Source organism: Colletotrichum godetiae, assembly GCF_030913485.1.
Source record: "Colletotrichum godetiae strain CBS 193.32 chromosome Unknown BDP55scaffold_30, whole genome shotgun sequence".
NCBI lineage: Eukaryota > Fungi > Ascomycota > Sordariomycetes > Glomerellales > Glomerellaceae > Colletotrichum > Colletotrichum godetiae.
In genome coordinates, this window is record NW_026851278.1 from 247,664 (window position 1) to 274,367 (window position 26,704).

Below are 26,704 nucleotides of genomic sequence, written 5' to 3' on the forward strand. Positions count from 1 at the left end.
TCTCAGAAAATGGATCGACGCTGGACCGGCTATATTCGGTAACCCAACCCACGTTGGTTCTCTCAACCTTTTTCTGTGACCGCTTGTGCTCCCGACTAACCTCCAGGGGGGGCAAGGCCGCTCTCTCTCTCAGCTTGCATGCGCGATCAGATGAGACACTCAAGGCATCTTTCCGCGGGGATGGGTTGTCATTCCCGACTTCTCGGGCGAGCCTCCCACACTGGTAACGGAAAAACGAGCCCGGTATTGCCACTCAGTCCAATCGGGGAATAGGTCATGATTATTAGCGGCATGCCTGCTGAATTGGATGAACACCCTTAGGTTCTCTTCTTGACTCATTTGGAAGCCATGCTGCACTTCCGTATCCCACACATGCCCCTATGGGGACTCCGAACACAAGGCGTGGACGAAGGGTTCGCTTGGAGCCAGACCCAGAACCAAAAGTGCCTGACTCCCCCCGGGACAGCAGATCTCCAAGAGTCCAGAACGTCTCGAGAATCTGACAGTCACGGCAATTCCTGGCGGCCAATCACCCACCACCTCCGAGCTCGCCCGCCGTAGAACAAATGACCAATAAAATTACGTAACTAGAGGCAAGACTTCGGACTTCTTCACCAGAACTTATAAGTGTCATTTTCGTACGTTGGAGTATGTGGACCACCTGGGCCGCATCACGAGCTTGAATCCTTTTTTCTCCGGTGGGTTGTTCATCTTTTCCTTTTTATCATCGGCGCTTCGCTTGGTCGGTTAGACAACATCACTCCGCTTGATATTATGCCCTCGTTTGCCTGAGCGTGATGGGCGATGAAAGGGAAATCGCAGACATCACCCTTCAACTGTTGGCCAAAGTAGGAGAAATCAAGCAAAAAGAACAGAGCACGATGCCTTCTACAACACTGGCATCGAGAGTCCGAACGGGAGCAGTAGCAAGCGCGGGTCAGGTCAGCTCGAAGACCACAGCAGCGGATGGCGGGGTAGCGCATCGCCAGGGATCATACGAGCAAAGAGGACGACACAAAACCGCCAAAGACGCAACTCCAGGACTGGCCCAACATGCTGGAGATCAAGGGCTACCACCACAAATCACGCCTACCACAGAGACCATGAGATTTCTCGGTCCTCTTCCAGTGCGGAGGGCGTGGAGGGCAAGACCAGGCCGGGCATCACCAGACATCTCACAGGCGCCTGTATTAGAAGCAGTCATGCTTCATGAGCGAGGCGACTTGCAAAATTCTGAAGAGCAATGTTCCAAATGCCGAAAGGGGGATGGGATCTCACCAGAGTGCGTCAAAATGCCGGGCATCTACAACGGCGCGTGCAGCAACTGCCTACTAGCACGGACATCGAACCGGCCAGGAGCCTCGGGGAGGCCGATACGGAGCTATTCTGCCGAGCGACGGTCCATTTCCGCGACAATATCACCTTCCATACCAAAGGAGGATCTGATTGCTGTGTGGAACCTCATTGCGGGTGTGATTGCAACACAACCCCAAGAATGCTTCACGGAAGACGGGTCAGAACCACCGGGGAAGAAAATTGAAGATGCTGCTCGATTAGTGGCTAGGTCGGCAGATGAATGGGGCCATACGATTAAGGAAGAAGAATCAGATCCGGGGAAGATACCCAAAACGCCCTCGGAAAGAAGCAGACTCGTGAGGCAGGCAACGAGAATTCGGGAGACGGCGTTACAGATTGCGAACTGCGCAAGGGTTTGGGGCGAAAAGTTGGAGAGAAAGAGGTCTTCATCACAACTACGGAGGTGAGAGGGAGTTGCGGTTAAACAGGACGCAACTACAAAATCACAATCCGCCTAGGTAATTAAAAGCGACGTCTCAAGGCTTGCTAGGAACACGGTCAAATTTAACATGATTCAAAGTCATGCATAGTGAAAATTTCCTCTACTTGCTTCAACTTGGCCCGTTTTTTCTTCTTGCATAATGGGCATCTTCACAGAGTATTCGTAGAGACGATGCAACACGCGTTGGACCCGTCAGTTGCACCGATGATATCATCCTCCAAAGAACAAACAAAATGGCTGAGCCCCCCTGAACACCCCACGGACCCGAGACGAAGGTCGACCGAGATTCAGCACACTGAGGCCTCCAATCACGAAAAGAAGGTTCAGTACCGGCTTCCCCGCGTCGGATCAGGAAGATGGCCGAGAAATGAGGGGGAAAGATGGGGTGATGGGGCCACGTCGGACACCTCTCCGAACCCCTGGTCATAAGCACCGGATGCAACGCCCGGCGACCCCCATCAAACCCCCAAGAAGCCTCGCTCTCTCGTTCCCCCACGATACATGTACACGACACAAAGTTTGCTGACTAGAGTGTCACAGAAGCCGCGAATGATCAATGTCTGGGGTAGGTTACCCTGGTGGCCTCTCCGCCTCCGCACCGAGCATCGGGGCTGAAGTCAGTTGCCGGCCGGTACTCGCAACAGGAATCTGACGGATTAGTGTACAAATACTAGGCCGAGTGAGGGGGTCATGCCAGAATTGAATACTACACAGTACACCTCAACGCCAATTGAAGCCCTTGCGCCACCATTGAGCACTCGCTGGAAAAAGATCCAACCGACGCCGTGATTACGACAATGACTTCAGACGGCCAGCAGATCGAGGTCCTCCTCTACGGACTAGGGGCGTGGGTCACTCACCCTGAAGACCTGGCCGTACGAGAAACTGACATGATCTGTCCAGCATCGGGTCATTCTACGCCTTTATTCTCAGCAGAGTACCGCGTGTCAGATTAACGGTTGTTGCGAGGTCAAATTACAATGCAGTGAAGGAGAATGGAATCGCCATTGCAAGCGAAAACCATGGAGAGCACAACGTACGCCCTTACAAAGGTATGCACATGAAATCCGGGGGAGCCGCTGGGCAGCAACACCGTGACCTTATCCCTGTCACTCCAAGCGTCCATAGCTAACGTATCCAAGTTGTAAGGAATGCCGCAGAGGCAGAAGCGAAATTCGACTACATTGTTTGCGCCCACAAAGCCATCACGCAGGATGCAGTGCCCGCGGAAATTGCCCCGGCAGTAGATGCGGAGAAATCCACGATCGTCATTATTCAGAATGGTGTCGGTAACGAAGTGCCGTTCCGTAATGCGTTCCCCCACACAACAATCATTTCATGCGTGGTAAGTCGCGGGGGCAAGTCTCCAGGAACCGGGGATAAGCTCGTGCTAATAAGACAGACCTGGACCGGAGCCGCTCAGCCGCAGCCAGGGCAAATCAAACACACAAAGTCCGAGGACATGCAAATAGGATTGTATCCGAATGATGCCGATCAGGCAGTGGAGAAGAAGCGGCTGGACGAATTTGCGTCTCTATTGACGGGGGGCAAGACCGTCTTCCAAGTGGTGCCCAACATTCAAGTACAGCGCTGGGAAAAAGTTGTTTGGAATGCCGCTTGGAACTCGCTCACAACTTTGACGCTGCTCGACACGCACTCGTGGCTTAGCTCCTCACCAGATGCTACCCCAATGACCCAGCGATTAATGAGGGAAGTCATCGATGTCGCTAAGGCCTGTGAGGTGCCCATCGATTACGACCTGGTCGACAAGCTGATCAACAAGATCCTGGCCATGCACCCCATCGGTAGCAGCATGCAAAATGACTTCAAAGCTGGCCGGCCGATGGAAGTGGACATTATCCTCGGTTACCCCTACCGAAAGGGTAAGGAACTAGGGATAGCTACCCCAACGCTGGACACCATCTATGTGATTTTGACGGGCACAAACCTTCGTCTCCTCAGGGAGTCCGGGCACTAGATAGTTTTCCCATCTGAAAAGAGCATAGCAAAGCTGAACACGTCCACAGTCCCGGGTCAGTTGACACCATGTCATCCTTATTTGGTGCCAAAGTTAATCCTCAGCCTCTGCGTGGGGGCATCGAGCTATCGGTCCTCTCTCACACCTTCAACTTGCAAGACACCGCCGAGGTCTGTCCAGACAAGGCCGCACTAGGTCATCATGGTGCATTTATGTACGGTTTTATGCACGGCTAGTCAGGTAGCCCGGCCGTTCACCGCACGCGGACTTCTTTCCATCCCCAATATCCCGTCCCCACCTCCCGAAGGTGGGCAACGTGTGGTTCGTGAGGGGAATTAGTGCCATTTTCGTCTGGTCTCTCCACGCGTTGCCAGCCATGCGTGCCATGTCAACCTACAAACTTGCTTAGCGCGCGCTGCTGGACTGAGGGGAACGGGTAGGACCCCATGGGGATCCTCTCACACCCGCCTATCTGAAGCAATTATTGGATGAGATGGTATGGGTTAGATGCACCTCGTACGGTCAAAGGTTGCTCATGACGAACTTGGCTCGAGCTTTTCGCCGAACATCTGAGCGGCCTACGACGCGGCCGGCGATACGACGATAAACAGGGTCTAGGTATAAGATGGTTGGAGATCGCCGCCCATCTTGGCTACCTGGATGTTTGGACCATCAAGGGAGAAGCCGGTTCTCTCTTCTTGAAATCCTGTCTTTGTTCTTATTCGTCAGCCATCCATCGAGAAAAGAGCTTGTTGCCAGCGAACATCATGGACACCGCATCAAAGACTGGAGACGGTGTGTCTCAGCTTGAACATCGCAACACCGAAGATGTCGAGCAGCTTAAGCACCAGGGCCAGAACATCGCCAAAGGTGCCGACCGCGCGGCGAACCTTATCGGTGATCAGCAAATCGAGGTCACAGAGGAAGATGTAAGCCGACCTGACTCTGAAGTTTCTGTCAAATTACAGCGTAGCTAACCCAATCACCGTTAGAACAAACGCATCCGCCGAAAGACCGATAAGCGAATCCTCTCGATCCTCGTCTGGGTCTATTTCCTCCAGATCCTCGATAAGTCCGTCCTCGGATACGGCGCCATCCATGGCCTCAGAACAGACTGCAACTTGACCGGAAATGAATACTCCATGGTTAGCTCCATCGCTGCCATCGCCCAGCTCGCATGGCAGCCGTTTTCTTCGTGGCTCATCGTCAAGGTGCCTCACCGCATCCTGATGCCCGTCTTGGTCTTGGGTTGGGGTATCGCGCAGGTGTGCATGGCTGCATGCCACAACTACGCAGGCCTCTTGGCGACTCGCTTCCTGCTGGGCTTGTTTGAGGCTGGCTGCCTTCCTCTTTTCTCCGTCATCACGTCGCAGTGGTACCGTCGCGCTGAGCAGCCCATGCGCGTGGCATGCTGGTACGGCACCAACGGCCTGGCGACCATGTTCGCCGCCTCTGTCTCGTATGGCTTGGGTCAGATCAACGGGTCCATCCACTCGTGGCAGATTCTCTTCATTTTTGTCGGTCTGATTACCGTCCTCACTGCCCCCGTCGTATGGTACTTCCTCGACAGCGATATCCCATCGGCCCGATTCCTCACCGAGCACGAGAAGTTGCAGGCTATTGAACGCCTTCGTGCCAACCAAACCGGTACGGGAGGAAACGAGTTCAAGTGGAGCCAAGTGTGGGAAGCTCTTTATGAGCCCAAGAGTTGGTTGTTCGTTGGTATGGCCGTATGTCTCAATGTCACCGCCGCTGTGACGAATACGTTCGGCCCCATTGTTATTTCTGGTTTCGGCTTCGACAGCATGAAGAGCTCCCTGCTCAACATCCCCTTTGGCTTTGTTCAGCTCATTGTTATCTTCCCGGCTTCCTACCTCGCCCACCGATTTCGCATCAAGTCGGCCTTCCTCGCTGCGATTCTCGCCCCTGTTCTCACTGGCGCGATTATGCTCTATGTTCTTCCTAGAAGCAGCATTCCCCCTCTCTTAGCCGCATACTACATGCTCGCCTTCCTCTTTGGAGGCAACCCCCTTATCGTTTCTTGGATGATTTCCAACATTGCGGGTACCACCAAGAAGTCTGTTATCATGTCTCTGTACAATGCCGGGTCCTCCGCCGGTAACATCATCGGCCCCCTGCTCTTCAACTCCAAGGACGCGCCCGAGTACAAGCCTGGCCTCACCAAGGTCATGGGCATCACCTGCGCCTTGCTCGCCGTTATTGGCCTGCAAGTCATCAATCTCTTCATCTCCAACAAGATGCAAGAGCGCAAGAGAGTGGCCAATGGCAAGCCGAGAAAGATCAAGGATCTCAGTATGGAGCACCACTACGTCAGCGCACAGAATGATGAGACCGGTGCTCAGTTGGGAGACAATGCATTCTTGGACTTGACTGACCGCCAGAATGATGAGTTTGTGTACGTCTACTAAGACGAGAAATTGTAGCGATAGTGCTTTGAGCGTTTCAAGATACCTCGTACTTAACATTTGACAATTTCTTGCGTCCTAAGGACTATATCTCCACCTTTGAGTTTTTCGAGTTACGATCCTCGAAGTTTGATATAATTCATAAACCCGGAGATCCGAACCCTCGACGTATAATTACCAGTCTCGATCTAATCTCTCTGCAACATCGGTAACATGCCAAACTCCCCCTCTACCCACGATCCACAGCTCATTCTCGCCAAATGCCATGTTCACAGCCAGATTGCTTCCTCCACCCACGCGTATAGTGCCAAGAGCTAGTCCAGAGACGGGGTCAATGACATCCACCCCGTCACCAGCTCCGACAAAGATCCAACCGTTTCTAGAAACCCGAATGCCATCGTAGAAGTACGAGATGGGGTTATTCAAGAAGCGAGCATTGGTGAGAACGCCTCCGGCTACAACATCGTACGCAAAGAGGGCGCGGTTGCCGTACGGATTCTTCCTATCCACGGGCTTGGCTTCGGAAACACCGGTGTCAGGAAGATACAACACATGGCGGCCATCTTGGAGTGGCGAGACAGCAACCCCGTTAGCATTTCCCGTTGTAATATGCACCACTCTCGGTCGCATGCTTGTGTCGTTTACCATGTACACAGTTGGGTTCGTTGGGGGAGTGTACTCCGTCAGGTTCCGGCCCTATAGTTGCCAATGTTAGCCACACACGTGGGATTGAGTCTTGCAGTGCATTTACTCTACGAATGATGACGACCTACCCAGCCAGACTTTGAGTCTGTGAACCAGAAGTTTCCATAAGCGTCAATCTCGAGATCATTAAGACCTCCAAAGGGTTGCTCGTAGTAGTTGTTCAATAACACAGTCTTCTTTAGTGTTGCAGGTTCAATGCGAACGAGAGCACCGGTGTGATTGTTGTTACCGTCCGTTACGATGTGATAAGCTCCCTTGTAGTAAACACATCCATGGGCATTGATAGTGGGCGGGTTTGTTGTGACCCTTCTGAGGGTATTGCTCTTGGTATCCAGCAAATATTGCCAATTGTGGCTACCGTTATCGCCTCCTGGGGGTCCCCACTCGACGAAGAAGAGCTCGTTGGTTTCCTTATTGAAACATGGTGCTTCATGACTCTGAGATGCAAGCTTTTGGACCTGCTTGATTGCAGCCTTAGGTCCAAGGATTTCCATGAATCTTTCATCATAGGCTATGAAGTTCGTGGTATTGAGGAAGGCATTCCTGGTTGTTTAGTTGAGCCCCGTCAAGGTGATAATCAAAGACATGTCACATACCTCTTGTCTAGCTCCGGATCGGTGGCATCTCCTTTGTAAAGAGCATCAATGGCGGAGCGGTTAAATGATCCTGGAAGAACAGCCACAGAAGGGTCTCCATATGATACGTAGGCCCATATTGCGGGTGCATCGTTAAAAGCCGCAGGGAGATCAGTAAAGTATGCGACAATGGCGAGTGGCAAGACTACCAGACTCCATGCGACCGAAGATTTCATCATTGCAACTCTTGGCTTCCTTGGCCCTTCGGAATAAGGTTTCGGGGCAGTCATTGCTGAAGCTTTATAACTTAGACCCTTCCTTCTCGCCAACTGCAAAGAACTTCTAATGCCCTCAACTAGAGAAGCCGGATAAGTTCCGACACCGGACTACTCCGCGTCTTTGATAGTATCGGTCGAACTCTTACACAACAAAGGCTTGACTAATGGACTACTCCGTACCCTCACTTACGCAGTGGTTTTACTGGAGGTGGATTACTCCGCTTTCTCATGATGAAATCCAATAGCAACAACTTGAAAGACAATCGTGTTGCCCTTAGGGACTACTTTCCCGGGTTGTTCAAGCGGGGAAGTCATATTTGATAGATATGCTACATTCCGATTCACAGAGTAGGGCAAGGGCAACCAGAAGAAACCCATTCATGGTATGGATAGTCCTCCGTAGAAGATGATGTGGTGGATACGCGGAGAAGGCTTGCTGAAAATGGTCGACGGGGAAGTGCGGGGTCCGAGATGTTGCCCTGACGGACGGAGATTCTCCGATAACCACCTGGTCGGCATTTGTTAGCGGTTAAGACACGCGGCTGGTGGGATAAATTCCTGTGTTTTCTCTTGAAATAACCTTGAGGCTTCAATAGAATACAATATGTATGACGACATGTACAGAAATATCGAGGAGTAGGCTGCTCGAGGGCTCAAGGGACCAACAGCTACGCGTACGAGCAGTGTCACGTGCACTCGGAAACGTGGCCCACCTCATTATTATCGAATGGCCGAAAGCCTTGACTCCTGTGGCCAACTAACACGGTAGGACAATAACCTTGGGGTTATAAATCCATAATCTAACTACTTGGTGGCACGTGGCCCCAATTGTGAGTCCATGCCTACATGTGGGCAAGGCCAACTGCGAGCGCTGTTACGATCACACCGAGTAGAAGGGGCTCCATATACAACGACCCCTTCCGAATTGTGTATACTTTCAAATCTAGAGCCAAAAGATCAGTATCTGCATCGAAACGTGGCTCGAGCCGGCCCAAAGTTGAAGCCTTTGCGAAGGATGAGGACAAAGAAATATCGACGAGCAAGCCATGCCGAGGAATTTCGGATGGGAATTCGACGGTAATATGGACTTAGCAGCTGTTGTATCGACGCCTAGGAAGGTCCTCTATTTTTTATCTCAGTTCTTCAGTTCTTGAGTTCGCGCGATGGAAGTATCCGTGAGAAGCGGGCGGGAACAAGGGTAGACGATGCATATTAGATTGCTTACCTTATGTAGATCGTCCAGACGAAATTCAGACAAGGCGAGCGCCAAGTTTTGAGTAATAAAAGTGCGCACAAGATTGCTGTTCTTAGTCACCAAAGCACTCCGAATAGTTTCTTGCGTCCTGATTAACAATCTAGGGTCATCCGAGTAAGGCACCTGTTTCACTCTCGAACAGCCAAGCTGCATTATCCACTGGAACAACGAAAGGTTCGCCACATGGAGCAAGAAGGACATGGCCTTGCAACGTTTTCCGAATACTCGGAAGCACACTGCAGCACTTCTCCTGCTAATTATTCTGCGTCATAGCATGAGAGCCTCAGCCTCTGCGTTCCTGCCGTCTCGATTGACACTCCGACGTCAGGTGGGGATATGAGAAGTCTCGCCTTCGCATCTTTGTGTTTGACAATCTACTAGACATTCCTAGTCTCGGGGATTCGGACTGGTTTTCCAAGCTTAAAGCCGGCTGTGTTAGTGCAGTCTTGCTGTTGAATGGGAACATAAGTTTAGCGGTTGAATATACCCGAGGCTGATACAGATAGAAGGCTTCAATGGTGGAACTGACAACGAAACTCAGAAGGGTATGAAAGAACGGTTCTCTTCTAGGAGCTGGTTTATACAATGGCCTTGATCGAGAGTTGGTGGATCCTGTCTCAAATGTTTCCCTCAAGAGTTGCCATCTCATTACTTGCCAGATTTATCGCCTTTCAAATCACAACATATAACAAGTACCTAGACAAAAACCAAAGGTCCCCATTGAAGCCGTAAGCTGTGTTAGAAGATCAGTAGAAATTATGAGTGAAAGTTCTTTCTATCGGCAAGATTGGCGTGAGGAATTGACTTGACAACACACTACAAGTATGCTGGTTCAATGTGAAGACTTCGAAGAGTTGAAGTCAGTGAGCGAGCTTTCAAAAGCGCGTGCGAAATACTCAGAGATTAGAAATTAGCCAAACGATTTAGCTCGCTTTCTCTCTGTCCCCCATTCGTAATCACTCGGCAATGGACAGCTTCTTTGATATGTGGTGCAACATCAACTCCTAGTACGGAATCATGTTTACTACGTCCGAAATACGATAAAGGAGAATGCGGAAAATACGGCAATTTCAAGGACCTTCCGTACCGCTCGGTATGGGGTTCTAGGGGACTTTTAAGCTTTTTCTATGCTCGAACAACGAAGTGTGGTCCAGCTAGGCATCCTCGGAGAATTGGTGTGGGTGCACAGCCCGGCTAGCCCCTATCACATTTCACGCTTTTCTTTTCACATTTCCCCCCTCCATGCCCGTTACCGAAACCGAGCACAGAGATACAGCAGCTCCAAGGATTTCCCCCAATCATCGGTCTCAAGTTGCCGAAAAGGACTATGCTCTCTTTCGTCCCCTCCTTTGCCATCGTAACTTCGTAGGGATGGCAGAGGTCAGAGAGAAGAACTGATGGCCGATTGACAGGGCTTCTTTGAGATGAACTTGGCTCTTACTCATCCACGCTGCTGGAAATTTTTTCTGCGTTGAGTTTCAACTCGTGGATTCCTCTATGAGTGCCATTTTGCGAATATTCAACGTCGTTGATGATGCGAAGCGCAACCTTTACCTTCGATGTCATAACTCTGCTCTTGTTGAACCCCGTCTCCATAGTCATCGCCCTTGAGTGCCACGAGCACACACATGCGAAAGACCTTTTCCAGGAATTTTCGCACGTTTTTAGCTTACCCGTTGATCAGCAGAGCCGTCATTGGACACCAAGCTAGAGCCTAGATGCAAGTCGTTCCTCGAAACGAGGCCTCTGGTAGCTTGTGGGCCTGTCACCCCCCGACCTTCGGTTTCGCTTTCAAGGATCACTGGCCACCTGCACTGCCTGGCCCACCAAGAAGATCATTCCAACTTGTGCGACCTCCAGTCCGTCTCTGATAATGGCCTGCAGCCTACTTTTTCCTTTTCCACGTCCTCACTTGTCAAAATAGAGCCTACGAAAGCTGACGGGGCATATGCGATTCGTTTTCCTCGCTTTCATGAATCTCGGAAACGCCTAACGAGACAGCGGATGGATCTACCAACCCGAACCCGACGTATTCCACCTTTTCTGTTAGTGAGCTACTGGGCTCAATAGTGTTTATATACAACTACACAACCGCCTCTTCTCAACTCTGCTGGAAAGGTTCAGACTTTGACTAGTTGCCAACACCGACCCCCATCCTTCTCTTGTCTTCCAACACGCCAGTGCAAGAGAGATCACACACCAGCATGAAGTCACCAGTCATCGAGTCGCCCCCTCCGGAGGCCGAGAAACTCCCCATTACCGAAACAAGTTCCAGTGCCACTTCACCTAACCTACGAGGAGACGATGAAGAGGCCACAAACGCCGAGCCAAATGCGAATAGCGTCAACACAATTGTCGATGATGCTGCCGAGCCAGAAAGCGAGTTCTCTGTATGGTGGTCCGGCGACCAGGATCCAGAGAACCCCATGAACTGGACGATGAATCGCAAATTGGGCATTATCGCGACGCTCTCCTTCATCACCTTCCTCACGTACGAAGAGATCCCCAGGATGTGATTCATAGTCTCTGGACACTGACTGACACGAGTTTAGGCCCTTGGCGTCGTCAATGTTCGCCCCTGGTATCCCACAAGTCATGGCCGAATTCAATGAAACCGACGAATCAATCTCAACATTTGTTGTCTCCGTGTTCGTGCTCGGCTTTGCTTTGGGCCCTCTAATTATTTCGCCACTGAGCGAGCTATACGGCCGCGTCTACATCTATCACGTCTGCAACGCCCTTTTCGTCGTTTTCTCCGCTGCCTGTGGACTTGCGACAAACATCGATATGCTCATCGCCTTCCGCTTTTTGGCCGGTTTCTCTGGTGTAGCCGTCATTACCTGCGGCGCTGGATCGATTGCAGATATGATGCCCGTTGAGAAGAGAGGTTTCTATATCAGTATTTGGAGTCTTGGACCTCTCCTCGGCCCCGTCGTAGGACCTGTCTGTGCTGGTTTCCTCGTAGAGGCCAAGGGATGGAGATGGGTTTTCTGGATCATCACAATAACCGTACGTGTTTCTCGACTGAGTCAACCCGCTGAACGCGCCAACTAATCTTCTATCCTAGGCCGGCGCAGTGACTTTAGTCTCCTTCGTTGTCCTCAAAGAGTCTTACGCACCGGTACTCTTGGAACGGAAAGCCGCCCGCTTGCGCAAAGAGACTGGTAACGAGAAATACCAGTCAAGAATGAAGAAGAAGGGCACCCCACGCCAGATCTTCCTCACGGCCATCATTCGCCCAGGCCGGATGTTCTTCCGCTCCGCAGTCGTCATGATTCTGTGTCTTTATGTCGCCATGCTTTATGGCTTCCTCTACATCCTCTTTACCACTTTCACCTTTGTTTACCGCGATACGTATGGCTTCGGTTCCGTCGGAGCAGGCCTCTCGTTCATTGGAGGTGGTGTCGGCAACATTCTCGGTCTTGCCTACGTCGGTACCTTGTCGGATAAGATCATTCAGAAACGCCAAGCTGAAGGCAAGGAGCCCAAGCCCGAGGAGCGCCTCCACCTCATTCTTACAGTCCCTTCCTCACTCACGATTCCTATCGGTCTCATGATGTACGGCTGGACGGCGGACAAGCAGCTCCACTGGATCCTGCCAATGATTGGCACCGGTATCATGGGTTTCGGCTCGATTGGTATTCTCATGACGATCAACACATACTTGGTCGACGCGTTCACGCTCTACGCTGCTTCCGTCACTGCTGCAAATGCTGTATTGAGGAGTCTTCTGGGCGCTCTGCTTCCTCTCGGAGGATTGCAGTTGTATAACAAATTGGGTCTTGGATGGGGGAATACCCTGCTGGGACTCTTGACACTCGCCGCTGCGCCAGTGCCGTGGATATTGTACACTTTTGGGGAGAGGATTAGAAGGAGCCCGAGATTCCGCCAGGACTTTTAGACTACATAGATCATAGCATTCTGACCAGGTACTTTAGGAGCTTGGCTTAGCACGTATTTTTCTTGAACGAACGTCTCAAATATCTCAATAGTCCCGCGTAAATCTTCAGTATCGATACCTGAATACTCACACGGCTTCAGACGCGCCTAAGAAGGATTTCCGGGTCCCCAGCAATGAAGCACCTAACTGAACTGACAGACTATGTAGAGGAATCGTGTTTTGCAATCAAAGGCCATTTCGAGTGTAGAGGCCGAAATAGCCTTTGACTACATTTACCAAGTCTTAGTATGTATTCGTACTTAGTACGGATACTTACATGTACTCTGTAATACCCCAGATGTACCCTTGCAATCTCACCCTACCTTAGTCCAAGCACACTTCAACTCCGCCCGTTCCACACGTGTATCATATCCAATATCTATCACTCGGTCTCACCCTTTCAACTTCTTGCCCCCTCTCCAGGCGGAAAAGCAGCCGTATTTGGCAATACATTAGTAGCTCCCGTACCATCGTAGTAACAGGTGCCCAGGTCGTTCTGGCAAGGAGAGTCTGGACCCGGGCAGCACCACCCGTATGATTTCCAGTCGTAGTTCTATACGATATCTATCAGTAAATGACCAAAGGAAACGGATCTGGAAACCTTGCTGCGTCCCATATCCGTCCTCCGAAGAGGCAGGGACAAGTGTGACTTACATAGCACGGAACTGGGGATGCTGCAGCACTAGTTGAAGCCGGTTCGGCGGACGTGGCAGTCTCGATGACTTCAATTGTGGTCTCAGGAGAGGTTGCCGTTATGACCTCCACGATCGATGAACCTGAAGATGACCCAAGAGCTGATGTGATTGGCGGGATCGAGCTCGAAGAGATGCTTGCTGCTATCGAGCTAGTTGGCGTTGGCGGACTAGAGCTAGAGCTAGACTGGGAGCTTGTCGTGGTGGTCGTCGACTCCGCACCTCCTGCTCCCCCTCCCCCTCCACCGCCGCCACCAATGGGAGGAACAACGGGTACACCGCCAATCACGGGAATAGCAATTGGAGCCACGGGGACATATGGGTTTCCATTAGCGTCCACAGTGGTGTAAGTAGCTGTCGTGTAGCTCGTAGACCATGATACGCCTGAAGATATCGTCAGGGAGAAGGTTTCTGACGAAATGGATGTTTGTGTAGATTCCCTTCTGCTCCAAGTACTTCTGGCACTCGTTTCAGTGGGCTTTGAACCTGTGCTAGATCCCGGGTTGGATGATGTTCCTGCCGAAGTACTCTCCGAGGTGGTGGAAACTCTGGTGCCAGTTGAAGATGCGACAGAAGTTATTGTTGACGTTGGAGGTGCGCTGGAACTGAAGCTGGAGCTAAACGAGGAGGAGCTCTCAGAGCTACTGGTCTGGGATGTCAAAGACGAAGACGCACGAGAGGTGCTGCTGCTGGACGAGGAGGCCGTGCTAGAGCCAGATGATGTTGAGCTTCTGCTTGAAGTTTTACTAGAGCTTGAAGATTTCTTGCTTGAGCTCTTCGAACTTGAAGACGTGGAGGATGATCTGGATGATGTCGTATTACGGTGCGTCGTCGTGGAATTGGTGAACAATCGAGTTGAGAATGTGCTTGGGCCCGTCGAGTTGAAAGACGGCGGAGGTGTTACAGTGGGATCCAGGGGACCTGTCTGACGAGGAATCAGGCCATCGTGCCGGTGGGCGGCATGTTCGTAGTGCTCGGCTCTGTTCAGCAATTCATGAGCCGCCGCCGCTCCGTTATGGTTTCGAGCTTGCACTGGAAATGCCGCAACAAGCGATGTCAAAAGAGTGAATATTTGCATTTTGCAAGTGTGTCAACCAACAAAAGAGTGACTGTATAAGATACGAGCGCGTGTGGGAGTTGAGCGTGCCAAGACATCACGAGTCACCGAGCGAAGAGCTGACTGCGCGCCCTTTTGTATTGTCATACTCTGACAGCAGTACCTTCCATATTAAGGCGATAAACGCAGGGTTGAGATGTCGATAGAGTACGCAAATCCACCTGAACCCACAGAGATGGCTCGGCATCGAGACAATTTTCTTGGAATGAGCGGTAATGGCGGCAGGGCCCCTGATTCACGGAGCCTTCGGTTCGCACTCCTCACCGGCTTGACCAGTCCGCTTCCCGCTTCCGCGGGCCGCCGAGAGCTATGGCCTAAACCCGATTGATAAACGCGGTTGCATTGTGTCCAGAATCTACGCGACCAAGCACCGCTATGCTATGGGTGTCATGTGCTTGGCAGGAGGTAGGGCTGGTCCTTGAGTCAGTGACTCTGAAACTCCGTGTTAATATCGCTGTGTAAAGATAGTGCCACGACCCATTCGCCCCTGTCTGGCAGAGAGGCTGCTCAGAGTGTGTGGATCTATATTAGCTGTCCCTTTATCAATGTAAATGTCCAAGCGCCGTTGTGGCGAGTGGCCGAAATCCGTATATGCCATTACTTCACTGGCTCGGGATTTTAACGAACGTCCGCCGCGGTCTCCAGGTTCCTGTACCAAGCAAGAAGGCTCACCAGTGCACGACAAGTCTTTTTCCATTTCCGCAACCTTTATCCTCGCACAACGGCGATGGAACCGAAAGATAACTTCCTCGCTTTACCTGGCTAGAGCCCTTTGCAGCTTCCTGTGAAGAGTCATCCCAACATGAAGGAATGGACCTGCTTTCCAAGAACGATTCGTTTCTCGTAGCGATCCCTTATTTTGCGGCAAAGTCCTTTTCCAAGGACTCACCTTTGCGAACGTATGAAACACACTATACTCCCGAGATATCTCGTAGTACACGGATCAAAGATCCCGCTGCTTAGCTCTAGAGCTCCTCTCTACATCCATTGAAGTAATCTGATATTTTTGCCATTGACAGGTGTATAGGCGTATCAGGCAAAAGCTCGTCCAGAGATCGCGAGTCCCATGTGATTCATGAACGATTTCAGACAGTTTGTGAACTTCACCCCCAGCCATGTTCGAGATTTTTGGACCTGTGTTACAAAATCGAAGTCTCAGTCTGCCAGGCGTAGAGGGAAACACGACGTGGACTATAGAAGAAATTGAAGCTATTGAGTTGGCAAGAACATTAAGTCGAATTCATGACTACAGTACCTAGCTATTTTCTGATACCCGGGCCTCTTATCTGTTCCTCATCAAACGACACCGAGGCAGCACCCGCCGACCACGGTCCGCTGTCCAAATCGCTACCGCTCCCCTCGATCGCCGTCTCTCGGTAGTAGTGGGCAGATTTGCTGTCGCTCGCCGCCGACTCGATTTCAAGGGAGTCTAGCCTGATGGGCTTCTGGTCCGCGTCCGCGTCCGCGGGCCACGACCGGGAGCTGGCCTGGCGGGACCTCGAAGGGCGCGGTGCGATGTTGGCCGCCGCGAAACCATGCCGTTGCTGGTGCTGATCAAGCTTGCCGCTGGTGGACGTATTCCCGCCGCTCCCGGAGGACAGCTTGATGGCAGACACGAGGGTTCGCGCTTTGATGAAGAGGGGTCGGAGGGCTGGGAGGCTGCCGCACATGACGGCGGCGTTGAGCTCGAGGGAAGACCAGTCGACGACGTCCACGTAGTCCCCTGAGGACAGTGAAGCTTAGCACGAGAGCCTGAGACTGAGAATATGGGTGAATGACGTACAAGTAGGGTCAAAAGAATGAGCAAACGTGACCATATATTTCAGTCGGATCAAACTGGCAATACATGCACTAGTTCGCCCGCGCGTTAGCCCTCATTATAGTTCTCGATTTCTCGCGGCACCATGGACGAATACTCACAAGGAGCCCAGGGCGAACATGCCGAACAAAGCGGCCTTCTTCTTTCTATCCAGCTGAAGTTTAGAAGCTCCGGAATGGGGAGGATAATGAGGATCATATCCTCGAAAATGCTAAACGCCGCGCCGCCGTTACTAATAGCTGAAATATTAAGGCACTGGCTCGGGATGGCTCGGTTCCAGATGGACTGGATCGGAGTACATTGGAAGATGATAAGAAGTAAGAACAGAAAGCTGCGTGTTGTAAGGAAGATCATGAAGATATTTGTCTTCAGGCGGAAGGTCTTGCTAGCGAAGACGCGAGAGTAGAAGCAAGCAATGGAAATTTTGGCAAATGCTCTGCATGAGAGAGTGGTCAGTCATCGTCGTTCCTCTTGCTCGCTGGTGGGCTTTTGACGTACTGTACAAAAATGTAGAGCATTTGCAATACATAGATGATCTACGTACAATCGTCAGCTAACGACAACGAGTATACAGGGGAAGTGTCATACCTGCAAGATCGTCTTGCTGTTCCCGGGGTCGATGTTCCAGTAGTGGTGTCCGAATCCCAAGTCTTCATCTAGTGGGTCATTCAGGTGAGTATGGACGCCTCTGATTGATCCGGAACGGGGTAATAGCAGGACGTACTTGCGTAGCCGAGACCCGATATTACTGCGAGGAGCGCCTGCAAATATTAGACTCAGTGTTCTCATCTACTTGACGCAGAAGACTTGCCATAGACAACAAAGCCGCACCGTCATCCCACCATAACCGCCTAGAAACATGGATCCGGGTCGCGCATCGAAGGAGTACAACTACCAGAGTCATGGTAGGAAGGCCGACGGACAAGAACTTGGCGGGTCGTTCCCGCGGTTCATTGGGGTAGCCCTTGCACAGCTCTTGGGTAACGTTGACGGTAGCTCCAGGGCTTCTAGTTAGCACAAATGGGTGAGTTAGGGCTCCGGCATCTAACTCTGACGTACCGATTTGGTCGTTGAAGCCGCATGACAGCTGTACACACTGCGAACTGCGCGCCTGCAATGGGATGTCTGTGCAGACGCAGTCTGCTAACTTGTCAATGGGGCAGTTGGTGGAGTGGTACCCGTCGATGAGGCATGCCATCTGTAATTTGACAGCTGTGGGTCAGAACGTCTTCTCTAGCGGTCTTGATACTTGGATGAACCTACCGCGCATTGGGGGACTCTCGTGATAAGGGTCGTCAGAGAAGATGAGTTCAAGCCGGGTGTGAATGTCGCCTGGGCCACGACGGCCATGAGCAGCACACTGCCGAACTTCATGATTCGATTCGGTTCCGTGAGGAAGGAGAGACACTGAAGCGTCTCAGGCCCGGCGTGATGGATGATCGGAGACCTCCCGTCTATTTCTCCCCTCCCGAAAAGCGCGACCCAGGGCCGGGCACGGCAACATCTTGTATCGGAGCCGGTGGTTAGGGGTTCGAATTGAGAGAATACCAGACGAACGCGGGGTGTCTTTGTCAAAGTCTTTAGGCTAGCGCCGTGGCGATCGAACCATGTATTCAGCACTAGTCGTCGAGACAACAACGCCACAGACTGTCTTGCCGGTGGGATAAGTAAGCGAGCATCTGCGGGATCTCACGATGGAAGTATGTGACAGGTCCTACTATGGAACCTTGGATCAACTTGATACGTGATGCAACCATGAATGCTTCATTCGACCCGATGGCGGACGAGCGTCCCAGTATCCATTATCGTACCTATAATCAATGCTATCTAGAGTGGGAATCAAGCTGCTTGACAATGGCAATGATGACGAAGGTTCCCAGAAACTTTCAGCCTGGTCAGCCCAGTGACGCGACAGCAATTAGCCGTTCATGTTTATCTTGTTTCGGGATTGTCTGCCTTGAACACACCTATTACCTGGACTTTCAACGACACGACCATTTTTGTTGACGGGACGTGTTTCCGGACCTAAGCACGTTGGGAATGCAGGTCATCATGACTATGGGGTTGTGAGTTTACCCTGAAGTGCCGGTGGCCAAATCCTTAGCTTGAAGTATGAGTTCGTGACCGTCACCGCGCCAGCCTGTTTCTGCCTCTTGTATAGCGGTCCGTGCAATGCGGTTGCTGACGATAGTTCTAGCGTTATTACACCTAGGCCGTCACTAGCACGCCGCATAGCTGGGTAGACAAGGCTGAGCTAAGCTCACTGGGGCCGGCATGCCCTTGGCAGTTGGAAACACAACTGTGAAAGGATTCCGGGTTGACATGCTTTAGTGAGACCTAGTGACCTAGTGAGGATCCAACAAAGAGACATCGGCTAACATTTGCGACCAAGTCTTTGACGAACGGAGTTCGCGACTTGGGCGAAGCTAAGAAGTCCCGAATGTTTCTCGAACCTTATGTCGCTCAGAGGCTGGAACTGGGTAAGACATGCGCGATATTATGTTATTGGTCCTGATGAGTTCATGCTCTCATAACCCGGTGAAGATTTATAATCCTGTGTTAGGCAGTTGTGTGGTGATGTTGTAGCTCAAGGTAGTACCTATTAGATAGCGATCTGTTGGTGGTGCTATGTACCCCGCGGTACGGTTCACTTAGGCGTGCCTCTATAGTTCTCTAATAGCCGGGCTAACTCTTTCTGTGTCCATGTCCGAATTCGCCTGCGACTTGGCTGTGTTTGGTCTTTCGACATTCGGTTCATCTACTTTAGCCTTTCGGGGCTCTGGGTATAATCGATGCTACTAGACGCAAACGCGTCGGGCAGCTCTCCCGATTCATCGCATCCGCAACTCAATCAAAATCAAAGTCGGCCCCAGAATCAATCCGTTCCCAGTCCACTCACGCTGCGCTACGGCAACATTTCCCCGACCCCGCAGCCTTAGCTCCCTGACCACCGCTTATTGACCTCCCGCTGGTACTCCCACAGTGAGAGGTGGGGCGTGGTCTTGCCCATGGACCGTGCTTGGCGAAAGCTCTCCACGTCCTTTTCGAATCCGATTCTATGGGCCGACGATGGTAGGTTGCATAAACCGGAAAGGAAACATGGAGAGGGCGGCGGTGGGTGTGCGTATTCATGTCGCCCCTGTAGTGAAAGCATCCAAAGTTGATCATAGACACGAAGAAAACATGGTATGAAGTATTAAGCTCACATCCGAGATGGGGAGGGGTGCAGCGGATGAGGTGAACCTACATTATATCTGCCAGTCATCTTGCTTGGCCTTGGGTACGCGCTTGCATCTCCCTATACGTTGGGCAGGTGTAAAATGCAACTTCCCTTGAGAACCCTCGAGATTTTCTGCTCTGACGTGATTGCCATGGCAGTCCAAAAGGTTGTACAGCCTAGAGGAACCACAAAGTAGATATTGCCATTCGTCCTTTCTCAACTTCCATTTTCGAACTGGACACGCTTTGGGGGGGACATGAATTTTTCGTATTGGCATGTAGGAAGCGGTCTGGTGCGCTCGAGATATTTGAGATAGACTCATTAAGACTGAAGTTGCCGTGAACACCATTAGTTTTGCCTACAGAGGGATCTGGAGGTCCATTCATCTGAAGCTAGGCCGTGTCCGTGGGCATTGGATAGTTTCGTCGTTCTCTTAGATGAGTACCTCGTATGAATTGGCCCTTAGTTGACAGGTCTCATTAGATAAGGTAATACTACATGCATCGCCTTTCGAAGGCTTTCAATGAATGTTCGATGGTGAATTAACTGAAAGAAATGGTTGTGAGAGGTAAGGATAGTCGTGATGATAGAAAATAGATAGAAGAGTGATGGCCGTCATAGGTTGTGTGAGGAAAGCTCCATAGTTATCTCAAGATTTGATTGAGCAGTAATTTATCATATCGTTATCCAGTTGCATGGCAGAGCTCGTTTTCGGCAGCTCAAATCGAGGTGATGATCTTGAACTAGAGATGAGTTTTTTGATTGTGTCTGAATCTTTGGTGAAGCCTGGAATTAATGCAATGATGAGATGACGTGATTGAGTCTCACGTATTTAATCGTATTCAAAATCCTCACCCCACAATTTACGCCCGGACTCGGACCCCCGCTCGCGCCTCGCGATTATTGAAGTCGCGCGGATTTAACCTTCCAGTCCGCTTGCGCTATTAATCAGCTACCTTAGTTGCCTTCCAGGAATACATGACTGCGTCCTGCTCAATATCGCATCTATCACAGTTATCTCGACAAGAAAAGAACTTTGTCAAACATCGACACAATGGCCCGAATTCTCATCACAGGCTCTTCTGACGGACTAGGCGCAGTCGCCGCCCGCACCCTCCTCAAGAACGGCCACCAAGTCGTCATTCACGCCCGCAACGCCCAGCGTGCCGAAGATGCGAAATCGGTCGTGCCAGGTGCCGAAACAGTCCTCATCGGCGACCTCTCCAAGATTGCAGAGGTGAAGAAACTCGCCGAGGATGCCAACAAGCCGGGAACATTTGACGTCGTCATCCACAACGCCGGCCTCTACCGTGGTCCCTACCGCAAGACCGATCTCGGACTGCCAAGCCTGACTGCCGTCAACGTCTTTGCGCCCTACATCCTCACATCCTTGATCAACAAGCCCACGAGGATTGTTTACATCTCTTCCGGCCTACACAAGAGCGGCGACACCAGCTTCACCGACCCGACGTGGCGCGAGCGCGGAGAGGGAGGGTGGAATGAGACGCAAGCGTATTGCGACTCGAAGCTGCACGTCACCACGTTGGCCAACGCCATTGCTCGTCTGTGGCCGGATGTGAAGAGTAACTCGGTCGATCCTGGCTGGGTTCCAACCAAGATGGGTGGTTCGAGCGCGCCTGAAAAGGCAGAGGATGGAGTGGCGAGCTATGTTATGCTGGCAGAGGGAACTGGTGCTGGAGATGTTACTGGGAAGTACTTCAAGCCTCCCGGACAGGAGGACAATCCCGTGCCATTCACAAATGAGAAGCAAAGGCAAGACCAGCTGTTGAAGCTGCTCGAGGAGGAGACTGGGGTTAAGCTTCCTGTCACGTAGATGTTCCTTACCTTGAGGTTGTCAACCTACACCAGCAGATAGGCCGTGGTTGATTAAGAAAGATCCCTGATTAAGAAAGCCTACTTTTCGCATGATGTTACTTATCAACCGCATAATGAGTCACTTCGAGCCTCAAGGGCCCGAGTGTTGTTACCGTGACATTGCAGCATGTGTTTCTCAGGTCTTGGCCCTTCTGCTGGTACGGTTGATCGGGATTTCCCCGGTGGCCGTCGAGCAGTGAGCGGCGTCATCCCAGCCGCTCGTCCGAGCCGTAAGAGCGGCTCCGCGGCTATGTGACTCAAAGAAGACAGCATGCAGGTATTGAATCACGCAAACAGCTTCACGTCCTCGGGATGCGACGAGTTTGGATAAGTCGGAATGAACACCGAAATCCCACTATCCGGCAGCTTGTCCTACTCTACTCCGGTATCTCTCTGCCGATCTCGGCGCCGACCGTGCGGGGCAACTCCGGGTGCTTCGAGAAGCATGGGAGAGAGAGATTAATCCTTAGCTATGAGACTAGCCACGGAACGATGGCAGTCTTGTATTATTTCAATTTTCAGATACGAGCGGGCAATCGTTAATCATTGTGGTGCTTACGGGCCGGCTGACGCCAGCATAACTGGCGACCGGTATCCGTATTGTGCGCATTGTTAGCGACCGTCCGGTCCCTGAGCGAGTGGAGGTTGGAGCCGTTGCTAAGAGAAGATAAGCTCTCTCCAAGCCAATAGCGTTTGGGGTTTGACCATGGGGGCAGATCTAGTCTGTTAGTCTAGAGGGTCTTTAAGGAGACTCATTCGTGTTCTGTGTGGCTAGAAGCGGCAGCAGAGAGAGGTGTGTGGATTTGCTGTCTCCCCAAGGGTGTGCTGCACGCTTGCCATTGCCGTCTTGGCCTTTTCGATGTGATGTCACGGTCACAATGAAACGCACAGTCTCTGATATCCCATCATTTTGTTGCCCAGGGTTCGTCTCATTTGGGTGTGACGACGCTCGGCTGGGGAAGCTGTCACTCAGCAGGCGAATTATGCGGCGACACTTCGGCGTATTCATGAGCTCTAGATTGCCTTTTGTCAGACATCTTTGCTGGTTTCAGGGTAAGAAGAAATGTTGTTGGCCAGAGTCTTGCAGAACATTGCCCGCGAGCGAGCATGCTTTCTGACTGCTTAATTAGCGGGCTTTTCTGACCTTAGCTGTGTACTCCAAGTCTAAACACCGTGCTATCCCCATGTGCTGGCCAACGAACTCTCCAACCATCCCCGTGTCCCCCAACATGGAGAACGGCATCCACCCTCCCCGGACTGGTGTCAATCCTCGTCGGCCCTACCTCAATCTAGGTTCTTTTGACTCATGGATAACCCCGCTCCTGAATTAGTGCTCACGGGGTTACGCCGTCGACAGGTCTCGCAGTTCGTATAAGACCACTGCGCTGCCGTACGAACTCTCGCTGTGTATGGTGGTCTTGATCTGCAAGTGTTTAGCTTGCTTTCGCGACTGCACCAAACAGCCCATCATGGACAGTCCGCACGACAAAACACACGTCGAACCTGAGAGTCCCCATACTGAACATCATGGGGACCAGGAGCCGTGGCACGGCATGTCCGTCGGCCGGTATATGGGAACACGCTTCACCACCCTCAAGCCGCCTATGCTGAGCGCACCGAACCCGCTGAGGCTCGTCAAGATGATAAGCGGAAGGCAATGGGCCTTCTTCGCCGTCGCTTTCGCTGCCTGGGTATGCCTCCATCTCACCTTTGCCAGCACAACCACATCGTACCTCTGCTTACGATTCTCGATAGACCTGGGACGCTTTCGACTTCTTCACCGTCTCCCTTACCATCACCGAGCTCTCCGAAACTTTTGACAAGTCCAAGACCGACATCACCTGGGGAATTACCTTGGTGCTCATGTTCCGATCCGTCGGCTCCATCATCTTTGGTATTGCAGCAGATCGCTACGGCAGGAAGTGGCCCTTCATCGTGAACAACCTCCTGTTCATCGTCCTTGAGCTAGTAAGCAAAATTACTCGTCATCTCTTCTCTCTAACTGCACTACGTTGATTGGCTTCAACCGGCAATTATGTGCCGAGCCTGGTCGGCGCCAGACAAGCTTTCCCCTCTCCCCTCTCCCGTCTTGGCTGCGCCGTTGGGGAATCCCTGCCCCCCTCCACAAACCCGTTCAACCCCCCAAACTCCTCTCTTTTGGTTGATCTCGTGCGGTCACCAGGATGTTAGTGCCGTGCGTGGCAATGGTGACATCAGCAATTGCTTTTTGTTCTGCGCCATCTTTGTTGTCTTTGTGTATTGCGAGCTAACAAGCCGATTTCCGCAGGGTACTGGCTTCTGCCAAACCTACGAGCAGTTCCTGGCATGTCGCGCCCTCTTCGGAGTCGCCATGGGCGGTCTGTACGGCAACGCAGCAGCAACCGCACTCGAAGACCTTCCCTCAGAGACCCGCGGAATGATGTCCGGCGTCTTACAGCAAGGTGTAAGTCTCAATTCCTGAAACCAAGCCAAACGGCCCATCCAACCCCCCCTGAGCCATCAACGTTGGCCCAAATCCCTCAGTCAGTCGCATCACGAGACTAACCTTCTACTTTGCCGATCAGTACGCCTTTGGTTACCTATTGGCCGCGGCCTTTTCCCGAGGGCTGGTCAACACGACCCCGCACGGCTGGCGCCCTCTCTTCTGGTTCGGAGCAGGTCCGCCAGTCCTCTTCATCGCGTTCCGTCTGATGCTGCCCGAGACCGATACCTTCATCGAGCACAAGCGCATTCGCGAGGCGGCCGGCCGACGCGCCGAGGAAGCCGGGCACACGAGCGTCACCTCCACTTTTTTGAAGGAGGGTAAAGTGGCTCTGCGCAGACACTGGTTGCTCCTGACATACCTCGTCCTCCTGATGGCCGGGTTCAACTTTATGTCGCACGGCAGTCAAGATCTCTATCCCACCATGCTGACGAACCAGTTCAACTTCAATGCCGACATGGTGACCGTCACGCAGGTCGTCGCGAATCTGGGTGCTATGCTTGGCGGCACTACTGTCGGCTACTGCAGTCAGATCTTCGGTCGACGCTTCAGTATTATGGTCTGCTGTGTCGTGGGAGGTGCCTTGCTATACCCCTACACTTTCGTCACGACCGAGGCAGTCATGGCCGCCGCCTTCTTCGAGCAGTTCTGCGTGCAGGGCGCCTGGGGTGTAATCCCTATCCACCTCATGGAGCTCAGCCCCGGTGCATTCCGCACGTTTGTGGTCGGCACGTCGTACCAGCTGGGTAACCTCGTCTCATCGGCCAGTTCCACCATTGAGTCTCGCCTCGGCGAGAACTTCCCCCTCACGCCAAAGGGCACGACGAAGCGCTACGACTATGGCAAGGTCATTTGCATCTTCATGGGATGCGTATTTGCCTACGTGTTGTTGTTGACCTTTATCGGTCCCGAGCACCTGCGGCGCAGCTTTGATGTGGCTGATGATTCGGATATGAGAGAAGTTGCTGGGGATGAGATGATGGAGGACGAGCTTCATAACCGCGAGGGCCGAGCTGGTCACCTTGCGCCTAGTGATGAGGAGCTGGGACATCAGGAAAAGTCTGCTACGCACCGGGAATAAGCTAAAGCTGAAGCAAGCGATCATGCCGTAATTTTGTAGCTGAGACGTAATCAAAATGCCAGTCTCACCGAGCAACTGAAGCCCATATATAGACAAGCTTGTGTCAAAGGGACTAGACTCCTTATTGGGACTCATCGAAAGTGAAGTTTTGCGGCCAAAGAAGAAGCTGGTTTCGTTAAATGTCTAGGAAGAACATTGAGTTTGACGCAATCGGACCGGCTTGTCTAGATTTACTCCAGCTTCGGGTGTCGCGTGAATCTCCCGCCCGGTGAGCTCCCGGGCTCAATCCCGGCAAAGTGGACCGTTTTCCGGACTTTTCGCCAAATTCGCCCTGATGACATTTGTGCTTATCCGCATTGGACGCTGTACATGAACCTATCGTATCCAAGATTACCTCACTGGTTCCCTGTCTCTCGGAAAGGCCAAGACCTGTTGAAGCCGTTCAGCCGGTTGCGAAGGGATCGCTCCTTTTCCGGATGAGAACTCTGCCTCTGCATCAAATCCAGTCCCTTCGGGCTTCGGCCAAGATACCATTTGAAGGATTGGGTCGCATGTGCACGCCGAACACGAGGTGATTGATAAAAGGATATGCAGGAACCTGCAGCTCGCAGGCGCCTGGCAACGGATACTTATCAAAGGCAGGGCTCACTCAGCCCTTTCGCGTCCTATTCATCCTGTAATCCGGTCACGATGGGCTTCTGCAGTTCATTTAAACCCCAGCTTCACTACGGAGTACATGTTTTAAGCCTGATCGCACTCTGGACTGGGAATGGTGCCATCTCGCGCAATCAGTGACCGACCAGACCAATACCAACGTGTTTTCCGAGTCAAGCAGTTGGCCGTTATCGAGGAGAGCGCAACACGAGATTTGCGAGATTTGGACTTGCAATTCGCCATTAACTGCACCTTGTTCTTCCAGGGGTCGCGTCTTGGCAACGTCTCTTGGGTAGCATTGAGCAGTATAGAACGAGTTTACCCCTCAATGCTCACAGGACATCTCTTTTGGTTGCTGTTCATCGCGACGGAGGTTCAGGATCAACATTCGTAAATTACGCCGTAGATGGCATGCTCATAGTCAACTTCGAATACGAGATGCCACGTACTCGAGGCGATGACTTTGTATCTCTTCGACTATCATGAGAACTCCACCTAAATAGAAGGTCGATGATTATCGCGAAGTTTAAAAAAAGACGGTATGATTGTCAATGGCAGTGCTGCACTATCGTCCGATACCGCGTGCGACCCCAGTACATTAGCCATCCCAAGAAGGAAGCTCATTCCAACAACAATGGCGATATCGCCAGGAATCTCTACGCCCATGACCGTATCGGCAATGCAACGCTGCAACAAAGGGTAGCAGCCGGGTTTCGGTAGAAGTAAAGGAAATGTCACTAGAGTCGTAAAGAAGTCGTGATTATAAGAGCATCATCCCACCGGTATGTTTCTTACTGTTCTAAGGGCAG

General features: G+C 51.9%; 9 protein-coding genes across 9 annotated transcripts; 7 read left to right on the forward strand and 2 right to left on the reverse strand.

Moving 5' to 3' along the window:
* The first annotated feature begins 512 nt into the window (after positions 1 to 512).
* Positions 513 to 1,880, forward strand: BDP55DRAFT_219817 (uncharacterized protein). The gene has a single exon (XM_060566067.1). It carries the CDS (start codon positions 798 to 800, stop codon positions 1,761 to 1,763), a length of 966 nt encoding a protein of 321 aa, XP_060427603.1. The 5' UTR covers positions 513 to 797; the 3' UTR covers positions 1,764 to 1,880.
* Positions 1,881 to 2,290: 410 nt separating this feature from the next.
* On the forward strand, positions 2,291 to 3,857 carry BDP55DRAFT_219836 (2-dehydropantoate 2-reductase). The gene is made up of 5 exons (XM_060566068.1): positions 2,291 to 2,363; positions 2,459 to 2,645; positions 2,702 to 2,850; positions 2,941 to 3,143; positions 3,201 to 3,857. Exons 2-5 carry the CDS (start codon positions 2,596 to 2,598, stop codon positions 3,774 to 3,776), a joined length of 978 nt encoding a protein of 325 aa, XP_060427604.1. The 5' UTR covers positions 2,291 to 2,363; positions 2,459 to 2,595; the 3' UTR covers positions 3,777 to 3,857.
* A 686-nt stretch (positions 3,858 to 4,543) lies between these two features.
* Positions 4,544 to 6,205, forward strand: BDP55DRAFT_556275 (major facilitator superfamily domain-containing protein; the record flags this gene model as incomplete). The annotated part of the gene is made up of 2 exons (XM_060569568.1): positions 4,544 to 4,705; positions 4,769 to 6,205. 2 exons carry the CDS (start codon positions 4,544 to 4,546, stop codon positions 6,203 to 6,205), a joined length of 1,599 nt encoding a protein of 532 aa, XP_060427605.1.
* Positions 6,206 to 6,376: 171 nt separating this feature from the next.
* On the reverse strand, positions 6,377 to 8,600 carry BDP55DRAFT_705440 (uncharacterized protein; the record flags this gene model as incomplete). Its single annotated transcript, XM_060578034.1, has 4 exons — positions 6,377 to 6,898; positions 6,976 to 7,450; positions 7,504 to 7,687; positions 8,579 to 8,600. 4 exons carry the CDS (start codon positions 8,598 to 8,600, stop codon positions 6,377 to 6,379), a joined length of 1,203 nt encoding a protein of 400 aa, XP_060427606.1.
* Positions 8,601 to 11,219: 2,619 nt separating this feature from the next.
* On the forward strand, positions 11,220 to 12,916 carry BDP55DRAFT_556119 (major facilitator superfamily domain-containing protein; the record flags this gene model as incomplete). Its single annotated transcript, XM_060569558.1, has 3 exons — positions 11,220 to 11,506; positions 11,568 to 12,024; positions 12,083 to 12,916. The coding sequence occupies 3 exons, from the start codon at positions 11,220 to 11,222 to the stop codon at positions 12,914 to 12,916; spliced, it is 1,578 nt and encodes a 525-aa protein (XP_060427607.1).
* Positions 12,917 to 13,709: 793 nt separating this feature from the next.
* BDP55DRAFT_730404 (uncharacterized protein) lies at positions 13,710 to 14,576 on the forward strand (the record flags this gene model as incomplete). Its single annotated transcript, XM_060579685.1, has 2 exons — positions 13,710 to 13,993; positions 14,048 to 14,576. 2 exons carry the CDS (start codon positions 13,710 to 13,712, stop codon positions 14,574 to 14,576), a joined length of 813 nt encoding a protein of 270 aa, XP_060427608.1.
* Positions 14,577 to 16,023: 1,447 nt separating this feature from the next.
* Positions 16,024 to 17,957, reverse strand: BDP55DRAFT_730405 (uncharacterized protein; the record flags this gene model as incomplete). The annotated part of the gene is made up of 10 exons (XM_060579686.1): positions 16,024 to 16,487; positions 16,548 to 16,615; positions 16,685 to 16,729; positions 16,801 to 17,019; positions 17,082 to 17,119; positions 17,172 to 17,239; positions 17,308 to 17,344; positions 17,479 to 17,579; positions 17,643 to 17,781; positions 17,847 to 17,957. 10 exons carry the CDS (start codon positions 17,955 to 17,957, stop codon positions 16,024 to 16,026), a joined length of 1,290 nt encoding a protein of 429 aa, XP_060427609.1.
* A 2,649-nt stretch (positions 17,958 to 20,606) lies between these two features.
* On the forward strand, positions 20,607 to 21,883 carry BDP55DRAFT_669703 (short chain dehydrogenase). The gene has a single exon (XM_060575318.1). The coding sequence runs from the start codon at positions 20,858 to 20,860 to the stop codon at positions 21,635 to 21,637; it is 780 nt and encodes a 259-aa protein (XP_060427610.1). The 5' UTR covers positions 20,607 to 20,857; the 3' UTR covers positions 21,638 to 21,883.
* Positions 21,884 to 23,147: 1,264 nt separating this feature from the next.
* On the forward strand, positions 23,148 to 25,241 carry BDP55DRAFT_633882 (H+ symporter family protein; the record flags this gene model as incomplete). The annotated part of the gene is made up of 4 exons (XM_060572611.1): positions 23,148 to 23,369; positions 23,434 to 23,646; positions 23,966 to 24,121; positions 24,243 to 25,241. 4 exons carry the CDS (start codon positions 23,148 to 23,150, stop codon positions 25,239 to 25,241), a joined length of 1,590 nt encoding a protein of 529 aa, XP_060427611.1.
* Between the last annotated feature and the right edge of the window lie 1,463 nt (positions 25,242 to 26,704).

Excerpts from the sequence above, each read along its gene's own strand:
- BDP55DRAFT_219836 (XM_060566068.1), top strand. The coding sequence starts at position 2,596 with ATGACTTCAGACGGCCAGCAGATCGAGGTCCTCCTCTACGGACTAGGG. Across the intron at positions 2,851-2,940 it reads CAACGTACGCCCTTACAAAG|TTGTAAGGAATGCCGCAGAG; the intron begins GTATGCACATGA and ends AACGTATCCAAG. Across the intron at positions 3,144-3,200 it reads CAACAATCATTTCATGCGTG|ACCTGGACCGGAGCCGCTCA; the intron begins GTAAGTCGCGGG and ends CTAATAAGACAG.
- BDP55DRAFT_669703 (XM_060575318.1), top strand. The coding sequence starts at position 20,858 with ATGGCCCGAATTCTCATCACAGGCTCTTCTGACGGACTAGGCGCAGTC.
- BDP55DRAFT_219817 (XM_060566067.1), top strand. The coding sequence starts at position 798 with ATGGGCGATGAAAGGGAAATCGCAGACATCACCCTTCAACTGTTGGCC.